At 36.1% G+C, this 13,611-nt stretch overlaps 1 protein-coding gene across 3 annotated transcripts in view; it reads right to left on the reverse strand.

Annotated features, from left to right (window-relative positions):
* Positions 1–1,723: 1,723 nt before the first annotated feature.
* The window catches only part of ADAM23 (ADAM metallopeptidase domain 23), a gene marked incomplete at its 5' end in the record, with an annotated part of 74,415 nt that continues 62,527 nt past the window's right edge, over positions 1,724–13,611 (reverse strand). The window contains 3 exons of one of the 3 annotated variants that reach the window (XM_084289166.1): positions 1,724–4,906; positions 9,295–9,349; positions 12,414–12,504. In XM_084289166.1, coding sequence (XP_084145292.1) covers positions 4,778–4,906; positions 9,295–9,349; positions 12,414–12,504 — 275 coding nt within the window. In that variant the 3' untranslated portion in view covers positions 1,724–4,777. The remainder of the gene's footprint in view (positions 4,907–9,294; positions 9,350–12,413; positions 12,505–13,611) is intronic. The other 2 variants (XM_084289163.1, XM_084289164.1) reach the window with 2 other exon arrangements.

Raw genomic sequence — 13,611 nt, forward strand, 5'->3', positions numbered from 1 at the left:
GCTAAACCTGGCCTCTGGGGTTGCAGGAGACTACTGGGGGATGGGGACACCTCCCCAGGCTGTGCGATGGGAGCTGGGTACGGCTGTGCTTGTGAAATGGAGGTAAAAACCACAGAGTTGTTTCATGCTTTGAGTTACCAGGCTGGACAAGGCACGTACTACAGCACAGCTTGACATGCTACTAGTGGTAAAGTTGGGGGGCATCCTGCAACTTATGAAAAAAAAACAAGCTATTTTAAAAGACAGTTGTAACAGGGATTTTAAGCAGACTGGTACGTGATTACTGTGTTTCTGCAATCAGAGTATTCGGAACGATGTTGCCTTCAGCAGTGCGCAGTTGCTCAGAAGTAACACATGAAGGGGATGCCTGCACTAGCCTGATAGAGTCCTTGTACTTACCCAGAAGCCATGTTATCTTCTTGCATTACATGCTTCCACTGAATAACTTTTTCCAAAAACCAAACATCTGCAGATGCGCTGCTTTGCTTGCTGAGATCTGAACATAACTGTAGTATGTGCAGCTTTAAGATAATCTCATTGTGTGACCTTTTGCTTTCAATAGTGTTGGTTTTAGCATTATTAGTTACTAAAATTTCTGGTTATTTCATTTTTTTTCTTGAAGCTTTCTGGAGGCACTTAAACAGTCTCTATTGTATTCCTGATGAATCATGTTTAATTATTTTTTCAGCTCTTGTGGGTAGGAATCTATAATAAATGAATCTGGAATAAAAGAGGGTTTTTCTGCTTTGTACAACATGACTTGCTGCTGCGTTTTGTTGGTTTGTTCTTAACAGTAAGATCACTCTTCAATATTTCTTGGTGTATTAGTGAAAGGTTTCTAAATTTTAAAGAACAATTCATGTTTCTTGCAAAATCAAAAGCATTTATCAATCTCTGTTATTGCTTTTGTGTTTGTATGCTGCAAAGGGCTTAACTCCTATCTTAGGACTGACTGTCTACTGTAATTATAGCAAGAATGTCTGCATGGTAATATTGTTCATAGACAAATCCTTCTATGTTCAAATGACAGGAAATAAAAGTGGATGATAGATCCATTAATGATAGTTTTCCCTTGCTCTGCACTTCTAAATGAGCGTGCTTCCGTATGTAACTGTGGCAGGACTAAGACAAGAGACTAATTTGTTTCCCTGTCTGGAGCTGGAGAAAGCAGAATTAGTCAGGGGAGGGGAGATGGATGGATGGACGGAGTTTCTTTCAATAATCCATTAAAATTATGACCATAGTATCTACTGAGGCCTTTAAAACATTTTTTTTTAAATTGCTTCATTTAGACTTCAATTATTCAGATTTTTTGAAATGTGAAAGGCTCTCCTCAACTAACTAATGCATACAGCTTTCCTTCAACTCACTGAAGGGGGGCCTGAAGCAGGCACAAAAACCCCCCTTCCCTGCCTGCTCAACACTGTGCTCTGAGGCTTGAGCCCCACCTGTGTCAGAAAGTGTGTGCACAACATCTTCTTGCAGAGGGACCCTTGCTGTGAGATGTGACAAAGTTTGAGAGATCTTCAAGTCAAAGTAAATTCCTGTCAGTTTCCACTGCTGTAACTGTAATGTTATAAAATTAAACAAAAACTGAGAGAATAAATAAGGAAAAAGTGATTGAAAATTAAAAACTCCTCCATTCCATGTTCATGATGTTTTTAATACTCATCTTGCTAAGATGCAGAACAAAGACTATTGAATTTCCATTCGTTAGCAGCCAACAAGATATGAATGAGTATTAACCGCAAACAAAAAATGATTTATAACATCAAGTTGTGCACTAAAAAAAATAATTACAAATCACTTTTAAAAAAAGAATAACCGTGGAAGCAATAATGAATATAAAACACGATTAAGTAGGCTTAAAACATAACTTCAAGTATTCTATGGCATTTCCTCAGACATTTGTCTTGAATTTGTTTGTGCAATACCCATCTTTGCATAGTAAAGAAAAATTAGTTAAATTCCAGCCTTAAGTAATCTGTTTCTTTTAACATGCACCTATACGTCTGTTAATTTGCCTAGCAGACTTCTCTTTTAGGAGGGTCAGATCAATTCAGTGAGATCATGCAGCAAACTGGAATGAGCTATAGTTACCAGTTTTTCTGTTCATCTGGACAAGAAATAATGAAGCAAATGTACAGTGGGCAAAATGCAAACATTGCTGACCATGTCTTCTTTTGATGGCACTGTGATGAACAAATTAAATGTGTATATACTTTCCAAAGCACAGCAAAGACATGATGTAGAAAATCAACACCTAGCTAAAACAGCTTTTATTGTCTAATACCGCAGAAAGCACTTCAACCTGGACCCACTCTGTGCCGTGTTATCACTTACATTCTGTACACACGGGGCAGAAAGCGAATGTGTTCTTCCACATACAGGCAACGGCTGGTGAGTGGAGCATAAACTAGGTCAAGAAATCATAATTCCTATGAAACTGCTGGTGTAAATTAAAAGTTACTCCAGCACTGAATATATGTACATAATATTTGGGGACCACTGTGGTCTGATTTAAAACATCACATCGCACATTTACAATGTTGTTTGTGAAATGCTCCTCAAAGGTTTATTACACAGGTAGCTTACATATATATTCAGTTGATTTATTTCATTTTTGGTAACAATTGATATTTCAATTGCGGTTACACCTACTCTGGGAGCAGAACTCTTAAAGTTGGGGATTATGTTCCCAACAAAACTAAGTTTAGAGGCCGTTAATATATTTGCAAGTATTTTTGGTTTGCCATAGAATTATTGTTACTAACTTAATTCTGCTTGAAGTCAGGCAGGAATTTTTCAGAATATGATTTATATTATATGTCAATATTGACTACCTGTGTGCAGCACCTTTAATCCATAATGTAGTAAGTGTTTAATGTGATTATGTTAAAGCTGTTTAGAAACATTTAATATTAACTGTCAACCAAAACAATACATTGTAGTTCTCTTGTGAGACTGTTGGATCCAACATCATAATAAGAAATATAACTGAAATGAGAAAGGTTTTCTTTATTTTTTTTAGTAAGTCACAAGAAATCTGCAGCATTATTTCTGACTGTTAAAGCTTACTCAAGAGAGATTTTCACTGAACAAAGATGGAATATGTTGTAAAAGTGGACTTCCATAGTTACTAATATTCAACGTTTAAATAAAAAAAATACAGAAGAATCTTTAATTCTGATTATCTGTTATAGCAATTAAATTTTCAGGCCACTTCACTTACATAATTTAAATCAAGATAAAAAGGGTGAGCCAGACCTTACAGATCTGTGCTTTAAGGGAGTCCTAAACTAGCTCTCTTCATACCTTTCTCATGTCAGATATACCCAGGGTAGCCTGGTTACTACAGGAGCAGTACTGCTGCTCTGCAAAAATCTGTTTGTACACAAGGTATACCAAAAAAAAAAAATAACAATAATTACAACACAACCTCCCCCTACAATTATATGGGGTTTTTACACATTTTGTTACTAAGTATCAGTAGCAAAGTGTCAAAATGCTAATTTTGCATTATACCTGGAAAAACGGAATGCATCAAGGAGATACAGGGAGTGAGTCAGAAGCGTCAGTCATCTTTGCAAGTTGGTTTTGGTGGGCAAAGGGGAAGAGAAGAATAACTTGTTCCAAGCTGTTCATATTTTTAGTGTTTTAAGGCTTATTTAAGTTTTTATTTCATAGAATCTAGACAAAAACACACAAAGCTATAGTTTAAGAAAAAAAAAAAAGCTTGGCACTTCTGTGATTAATTTGAGGGTGTCACTTTCTGACATGGTATTACGGAAGATCTGTCAAAAAACAGCCAAAATAAGAAGTAATCCAGACTTATAGTCAATACATAGATATGCATTTACACACTTTCATTGTTTTTGGTTTCAAGCATTCAAACATTAGACCATGTATGTTTGGTGTCACAACTCCCTGCATCTGCATGCTATTCTCTGCCTTTTTTGAGCAAGCCCAGAACACTTGCTGTACAACATGCTACAGAAAAAAGGGGGAGCAAAGAAAACAAAAACAAACCCAACATCAAAAATAGATTTACGTAAAGAATAGAACCTTTTTATACGGAAATCCTTTTTCTCTCTGTATATATATAATCTGTGAAAATGATACATCAAAATCTTATTTCCATATTTACACTTTTTCCTTCTTGGAAGAACTACATCCACCACTCAATAGCTTCTGTACCCAACAGGCTCCTGGCCCAGGAGACCAAACAAAGCAGACAGCGAGCTCATAGAGCAGGGAGCTCTGAAGTCCAGTGACAGAGCACACCGTATGGCTGTGAGGTTTGCCAGAGCCTGGTACCATCTTTCCAGTGTTTGGTATTTATCGGGCTGCAGATTCTGCTTGGGGTCAGCTTGTTATGTCAGTTGTTTGTAATGTGAGCCATGCAGGTTACCCTTTTGTAATTAGCTCCTCATGCCACTGGAGTTTGTTAAGAAAAAGGAAGTCATGCGAACTCAGGTGAAGTTAGAGTGCCAGCAGGCTGGGAAAAAAATCTTTCGCTATTTCATTATTTTGGAATAGTTCTCTTATTGTACTTGGTCTGTGTGTCTCCTCCTTTGTTTGAGAAAAGGAAAAAAAAAAACAAACTGATTGTGAAACTGCTTGTAATGCTTATCACTTAATGTTAACAAGAGAAAGGTGAATGGAGGAATTATTTTGAACTTATCTCCAAAAAGGACAGTTTTTATCTTCTCATTTCCTAACATCCCAACATTGTGGTTGTAGCTGTTGTTTTTTTTTTATGTTCTTCCATGTTGATTTAGTTCCTGCACAGCCACAGCAAAGATACCATACCCAAAATCCGGTAGTGCAAGAAGCAGCTTTTTGAATTACATTTCTTCAGATAGGGCCTTGTTGACTTGGATCGAACCTTCGTTTTTTGACATTTCTTCCAGGTTGCATCAAAAGGAGTAGAAAAGAGGGGTAGGAAAAAAAAAGCAAAACATTAGTTAGATATTACATGAACAAAGCCAACGCTAAGGTCATAGTAAAGTAAAAAGCTCACACTGTGTCAGCTTAACAAGTCACCTTTCCAAGAGGTAACAATTCAAGGAATTTGGTTGCAGGCTTCCTGTAGCACAGTATCAACTATTAATTTCCTTGTGAAGCTTGAAGATCACACTGGCATATGGAATTCAATTTTTTTTTCTGTAGCACTTCAATGCTCTAAATTTGTAGAAATGTTCAGACCATAGTAATGTTTGTCTACTAGGCCAAGAAAGCATGCATATACCTAAGTGGAATCAAGTCAATAGTAAATATGTAAGCACACAAAGACTTTAGTTCTCATAGCAGGTGCCCATCTTTGGTTATTCCAGAATTTAGTTTGCATGTTCTCATGCAAGGAAAACGTGAGAACCTCTGTGAGCATTTACCACACTATTGACCACAACTGCTGAGAATCTCAGTAAGGTGCAAAATATAGCAGACATTGCACTCGAAGGAGACTGGACAGCTTTACACATTGCACGGTCAGAATTTAATGTTAATAGTGGATAGCAGCCTGGTAGGTGATATCCAGTCTCCTACGATACTTGATATCCTATGTCAAACAGCAAGACACCACAAAGCAACAATAAAAGTTAGGTGCAACCTCCCCAGTATCTGGCTTTATGTGGGGCATCAAGCAAGGGGCTCATGCATTTAGTTCTCACATTGGGCATATGCACCACTACCGCCACCAAACTGACATGCAAAAAATATGAAACAGGAATTCATTAATTCCCTAAAAGCTACATATCATCCCCAGGATTTTCTAGTTTCTTCAGCCCGCTAGAAAGGCAATTTCAGCATCACTGCTGTCACATTAAATATACAATGCACAAAATTTTCCTAGTGGATTAAGACACTAATGCATGCTTGCAAAGGCAACTTCTTTTTGAGAAGACTGTCAAAGACTAGTAGGCATCCTTTGTTTTGTATTTTCTTTGGGTACCAGTGCCTGCATTTTTGTAAGGTGCATGCTTTGTAAGAATTGTTGGCTTTTGAGATATCACAATATTCATTTTTATTTTTTTCAATCATTTCCCCTCTAGGAGTACTGTACTAACACTTCATTTGATTGAAGTTGACTTTACTTCAATACCTCAATCCATCCTCCTCTGTACTACAGTTAAATCTAAGGTAAGTTTTTGTTTTTATTTTTTTCAGGCCATCTTCTAGAAGCTGCATGGTAAGTAGTATGAATACAGTAACTTGGTTAAACGTGACTTAAAATGTGTTTTGCATATGCTTATCCTGCCTGTTTCAATGTGAGAAGGGTATCTGCTTCTTTTTCCCCGTCCCCCCTTTAAACACTGTCTAGGATACCCAAATTCAAACACTAGTGATGACCAACTAATTAGTCAATCCCTTAAAGCAAATAATCAATGCATGTAAAAAATCTGGATGACATAATTTGTCCTCTTACTCTAGGGAAAGTGTCATGTTCCGGTTAGTTTTAAGTGCACAAGTCATTAAAACCTTGTACCAAATTACATTCTGTTATCTGAACTTATTTTAATTAAACCAAGTAAATTTTTTTTAAATTCTTAGAGCAAGCTACAGAGGCCAGATCTGTATTTCATCCATCTGAAATACACATTTCAAGGAATAAGATACTAATCAAATTATTGCCTTTCTTCACTTTGGATATTCTGCTATGAATGTTGTAAGAGGGGGAAGAAGAAAAACAACACCCGATGAACCAAAAGAACACTGAAGACATTAGCCTGAAACAGCCTCTGAAACACTGAGCATCACTTACAGTGCCTATATGGCAGCATAGTACATGTGCAAAGCATTAAGAACTTGCCACAGATCTCTGCTGCAGTCTTAGTACTTCACAGAAGTAAGCAGTCAGGTGCTTCCCTGACCTGCCTTAAAATGGCTGATGATTCAGGATGATTTTAATGCTACAATGAAGGCAGCAGTGTTTCTTAAATCAGCAAATAGAACCAGTTGCTATCTTCCCTAAGAAAATTAGAACGAGCAGAAATGGAACTAGGTGATTTTCAAATCCTGGATATTTGCAGCCCACACCATTTTATAGCTATGTATTATAGTAGCAAAAGTTCTCACACAGTATTAAGCTAAACTTCAAGTAAGCTTCAGCAAAATCCTTTTGACTCTGATTCAATCACATTATCTAACTAGACACATCTCCAGGGCCTGTTTCATACACGTTGTTTTCTTGGGCCCGTGTCCATGCCCAGTCAGACAACAGGCAACTGTAGAATTTGTAGAACAGAGACTGTGAGTACTTGGCCCAGGACACAAGTGGCGCTGCTCTGCACTAGTGCGTGCTGAAAGCTGTTTCAAACACAGTACTGATAGAGCCCAAGACACAAGTAAAAGGATGTCTCCCTTAAAAAAAATCAGTGGGGTATTTCAATGTATGACAGCAACTATCTGTGATACACGACTCCAACTGATTACTAAACTAAACTCCTTTTAAAATTCTTCCCTCTATCTGAAAATAAAACAAGTTTGCTGTCTTTAAACAGTGTATTCCGAGCAAACTGGGGCCATCTGTGGGGAAACCAAATAGCAGGGCAAGCAGAAGAGACCTGTAGGGAAGGCCACATAAGAGAATGATGCTGTTTCCTAGTTTGTTGTTTCATGTGGAAAATCTTTAAGCGTATTAACTACTTTTTGCATTTAACATTTTAATGCCTAGTTAAATAATGATAGTCAGACTTCCAGTCTGTAATCTGACCAGAAAAAAATCTCTAACAAAAACAAAATCATAGATGATTCTGAACCAAAAAAACATACTACACTGTAATATGATAAAGCATTACACTGCATAATATGGTTATTGTTACAAAGGAAAAAATATTTCAGAGAAGAAAAATGATTTTAAAAAAGGCTGGATATATGCAATAAATATCTTTCTGTAATCCTCTGCATTTCTTTTCCCCACTAATTAGGCATGTGGTTACACAGTCTATTACTTGCAAATCCTCTACTGAAGTATTTAAAGATTTGTCCAAAGCCAGTATTTTAATCATTTAAAATAGCCAATGCTTTCATAAGCATTCTTAAAGCATGGTTCAAATGCTGGTCAAGAAATTAAATAAATGACCCTTTTGCTATTAAAAAAAATAAAATTGAAATTAACAAAATGAGAGGCTAATATAAGTAGCTTAGAATAAAATGCTGACCTGCTGTTTATTGTACTAGTTTGGAAAAAAAAAGTGAGAAAATACATAATTTGATTCTGATGCTGATGTTTATGTAGGTAGTGGCTGTATCTAGGTCATGATACATGCTTTAAGGCAGTGCTGCATGAAACCTACTTCCTCACAAGGTCTCCAATAGCATTCTTAGCACTTTACCTTGCATAAGCTTTTGGGGTCTACATGCATCTGCATGGACCAGACAAAAATATGGCATCTCTAAGGGCTAAGCAAGTTTTTAATTCAACCGTTAATGCTCCATTTAAAAAACAGAAAAACTTGGAGCTGTTTAGCTACGAAACAATTGCTGGAACTACACAGAATTGTACTTACTATCAATTCTTCTCTATCAGCCACTTACGCCTTGTGATATAACAAGAATCAGTTTTTCCAAGCACATTTACATCACTTTTACTAGCATTGATTCTTAGCACCATTACTTTATTACTAAAAACCGTCTTATTGTTAAAGTTGATAACAAAAGCATTTAATTGGCTTATATTACTGCAGTAGCTTTGCAAATGTACATGAATATATGCAATAAGCATATGTTCCTGAAACTGACATTGCAGCCAATGCAGAAGGCCCACATAAAAAATACTCTCATCATAAAATTGCCCTGTGTCAGTCCTGTATAAGATGCCATATACTGAAATCTTGCACAGACTTGCTACATCAAAATCAATGTCATGTTTCATTAATGCCTTATTTCTGTATACTGCCTAGCAGAGTTCCGACAGAAATATATAGGACTTCCTTTAATGCAGTCTAAACCCCAGCAGCTTTAAAAGTACTATGCAAAGCTCAACTGAAATAAAATCTATTTCCTAACAAGGTTTCCACTCACAGCTCTGCTTGGAGTTGCCTTTAACTCCAAACAACCAGAAAGGTTCAGTAAGGCTCTATGCACCCAAAGATGGTCAGACTTTTTTTTCCTTCCCTATTGCATCCACATGTCGACTTCATTAGAAAAACTAATCTAGAATTCATTCTTATAAATTGACTGTCAATTTTTACCTAATTTCTCTAAACTTGAATCAAGCCTATTTTTATGCTTCCCTTGCAATCCTCCCCCCCGGCCCAGTTCATGAACAAAATTTGCTTAGTTGCAGCTTACGTTTGATTTGGACTTGACACCACAGTACCGTATGTTCATATGAAAATCTGATAACCTGTGAAACAGAAATCACATCTCCCAGTTTGTAAAGCATTAGCTACCTTCTCTCATATTTGCATATCACTTGCTTAAAAAGGAAAAGTTAAAGTCCTTTATTATCCTCATCTGTCCCTCCAGATATATTTAAAGCAAAGTATCAGAGGGTCTGCATATGCAAGACCTCTTTCATATACAAGTTGAAAAGCCTCCAACCCCCAGAAGAAACATGCACTTCAAGCTGTGAGCTAGGCCAGGCCAGTGTTTTTGAGGTTCTGCTACAGAATGAATGCTTGTATTTGGTCTTTTGAGTATAGCAACTTTGAGACTTTTCCAATACAGATCCTCTATAGGTATAATGAGCTTTATATTTGGGTAAAAGATTGACAGCAGAATGCAAAGAAGAACAGGTGCTACAGTGCTGATGAAAAAGAGCTTCAGTCCAGGCCAAAGGCTGGTAAGGCACAAGACGGATAAAAAAAAAAGTTTAGAGTTTACCTAAAATTCAGAATCACCTAAAGCTTTTATGTTTTAATAGCTTGTACTGTGTTTTAAACAAATAATACATTTGTAATGCAATAAGTAATTTAGGGATAAATACTCTGTCTAGAAACTATATGACTTCTTGTTAAGCAGACATATGTCTGACGGCATAATACTAACCCAAAAATACTTCTCAACAAACTATAGTTTGGTTAATTCCCATGGGAAGTTGCAATAGTGGTGATTCTGAGATTATCACGTTAGAAGTGCATACATTGTTGTTCTCAATTTAAAAAAAAATATATTTTTACACAAGCCTTGCAGAAAATTTGGCTGTATTTAGTTAAAAAGGTAACTGCAGTAAAATGTAAAAATAAAAAACAATCAGTTCTTCATCTAACCTGAAAACTTTCTGCACTGCTTATATGACTTATTTAGGTAAAAGGACAACTCTATCCTATAGTTCTGCATTTTATAGGTTATGGTTGAAAAAAAAAATATATCTGTTAATACTACAGAGTATACTTGATATGTACAAAAAGTTTGTAAAAAGCTTAAGGTACAGACTGGACCTTTAGACATGAAATCTTTCGATCCACCAAATGGGAAGAATCCAAATTCCTTAATTTGCTAACACCGAAAAAGAATCCAAATCTGTCACTGCATGTTCTAAAATACATACCTCATTTGCATCTCTCCTTTTGAACACAAATTTGATGTAGAAACACAATAAAAATGCATAAATACTAAAAACAATTATTTAACTATTTATAAATATGGAAAATATTTATCTGTCATAATATGAGACACAATGGTAAAGGTATGGGACTATATTAAAGCTACATTGTTCTGAGATGTCCTGTGGTAGCTTACAAATAGTGGAGACTGAACCAGGAGTATTTATTGTACACGAAAGTGGATTTAATTTATTTAACTGAGAAACTGTAAAAACAAAAAAAATAAAGCAGCTCAAGGTAAGTCTATCAGCAGGTATTAAAAAGGCTTATAAAGATCATATATATACACCCAGGGCTAAAAATTGACTGATGTTTTTATACATTTTTGTATTTAATCTTTTCTTACTGAAGTAAATGAGGAGCACCGAACACCAGCGCTCTGAGTCCTGCTAGGGACACACAGAGTTCTGCAGCTTGTGCCAGTGCCACGGGAAGCACAGGGAGCGCCGATTCCACCTGCTCCAGGCCAGCTCTGGGTGCGAGGCATGAAGCCCTGAGCAAGTGTTTAGAGAAATACTAGAATGAACGCAGCAGAGGCTGGGTCTTTCTGCAAACCCTGATACTGACAGGCAGTGCAACAGGAATGAATAATTGTCTTTTCCAGCAGTGTGTGCAAACTCTGTTTTCAACTGGGCTGAAAGGTATTTATTTTGCTTCTATATACAGGTGTAATTAAGGTCACCAGACTCCATGCAAATGTAACAGTCAAACAGAAATAAACATTTTCAGGTGACCTCTGAAAGTGAACGAAGAGAGAAAATAATGATCAGGTCATCTTTATGGTTTTTATATCTTTCTTCATCAACTAGAATTTTTTTTTCCTGAAGTCATACATGGAATATGAATATAGATAATATATAACATTATTTCAATTATTATAAAAAAAATGATTATTGAGGAATTATGGTTTATTGTCCTATCATGACTTATTCTTAATTCATGTTACTGAAAAGCAATAGCAACTTGAATAGCATGGAAATTTACTTTTTTTTTTTTTGTGTGTGCTTCCCTGAATTGTAAGGTTAAAGCACTAGTTCTAAACTTAGATCTTTTTACCAAATATGGACCATGAATGCATATAGACCTGAGACTATAAAAAAAATCAGTAATTCAGTATCTTTGCACATGACTCTCTTTAATGGTCACAAGTAGAATGACTATGTTACTCTTGATAGCTATACGACACACTGAACTAGAAACAGGTGAGAACAGTTCTTACCTTTCAGGAGAGACTTTGAGGTTTCAAAGTGTTCTCTCTAAAGCTAAGCTGAAATATTATTAAAATTGTGATTCAGTAATAAAAAGCAAGCAGCCAGAAACGAAAGTTAGCTCTGGTATTTCTGAGACAACTGTTTCAGTAATGCATTTTTGTTACTCTAAACTATTTATGTACTGCCACCACTTACCGTTTTTCACTTAAAATAATATGTTATATGTTATATGTAAAAAAAAAATAAATAAATAAAAATCAGTTTTAAAGTACTATTGCATTCAAAAATAAAAACTTCCCAAGAAATTTATCTTTTGGGAATTTTAACTACTGTATTCAATTGAAAGAGAACAACACTACTAACTGGAAATTTAAAAAAGAGCTTACTTGCTAATTGCTAGGATGAATTCATGAATGTTAAATTTTCTTTTATTGTTCTTCAACTTTGCACCCTGATGACATTGGCTGGTTTTGAATCCATTTCTTCCTCTTGTTCAGCACATGCCTAATTCTCTCTCTCTGTAAAACAGTTTGTTATTGTTTGTGGGAGGGAGTTACTTAAAAATCTTGTAGCAGGAACTCAAAATTTAGTGATATAAGCAAGAAATAGAAATGCCATAGCCACTGAAGAGAAGACATGCGGCATTGCTTACTTAAAGCCCCATCCTGTCCCCCCAAGGACAATAGCTGCTACCAGGATGGCACCAGCGATGGAGCCTATTATAAGATTGGTGGCACTAGGACCTGTGATAAAGGATTACGGTAAGAAAGACATAAGAACCAACCACTGTATTCACATTAAGTGAAGCAACTGAAGGGTAGTCAACAATTCAAGAAGTACAGACACCACACAAGGTGGTATCTGTAGACAATTTCAGCAGGCCCAACTTACTTTTAATAGCAAGAATGAACAAAGCTGTTGGTTTCTGCCCTGTGTGCTATGCTGACTTCTACCACAGATAGTATCTAGTATTAGACAGTAAATTCCATTGTGACTTATTCCATTATCTAGTAATAGAACTTTAACTGAGGACACTAAGAAATCTGTAAATTACCTTAACTGAAAGGTAACATTATAAATGCTATATGTTTTATGACTACAGCAAATGAAAAAAAAGTCACCACCCTCCCCCATATTTTTTTTTTTAAGTAGACCCTGAAAGGTGGTAGACATTTTAATTTGAGCTGAGAGCATCTAGCACTACTTGCTAATCAGAGTCCAGACTCCCTACCGTTAACGTCAATGCTAAATTTACAAACAATTGTTTGACAAAGGAAAGGATTATATAATAAGGAACAGAAGTTGACATAAAAGCTGTATTCCCATTAAGCTTTCCAAACATCAAAGCATCTCTTCATCATCCTCAAGAAGCTACTTAACAACAAAGTGGGGAAGGGTGGAGCAGGAAAAAAAGCAACAAAAAGCAGCAGCACAACATATATTTGTGCACTTTTCTGAAGAGGCAAGAGAACACCTAAATAAGAAATTCATAATTGACCTGTAAGTGCTCTATTTACACAGGGTGGAAGAAAACAGACAGTAGATTTGAATATTTTACCGTTCTAATTGCTGTGCACAAAAATTACCTATTGAGTACTCTTTGATGTAAAGCTAATTGCATCTGAGCTCAAGACAAAACCAACACAACAGTTCTTTTGCAGCATATTGCACACTGTGTTTAAAAATTTAAATATCCAGGAATAGCCTTCAAAAACAGTTCTTACCTCCTATCCCAGTCTCTCAAAATCAACACTTCAACACAGCAATAAAAAAATTACTATTTTAAATGTTCTGAAGCTGAGTTTTGAAAGCTATTAGACAGCTAAAAGAAAAAAAGAAAAAGTAGCAGC

The sequence above is a fragment of the Netta rufina genome (assembly GCF_964035555.1).
Source record: "Netta rufina genome assembly, chromosome: 6".
Lineage (NCBI taxonomy): Eukaryota > Metazoa > Chordata > Aves > Anseriformes > Anatidae > Netta > Netta rufina.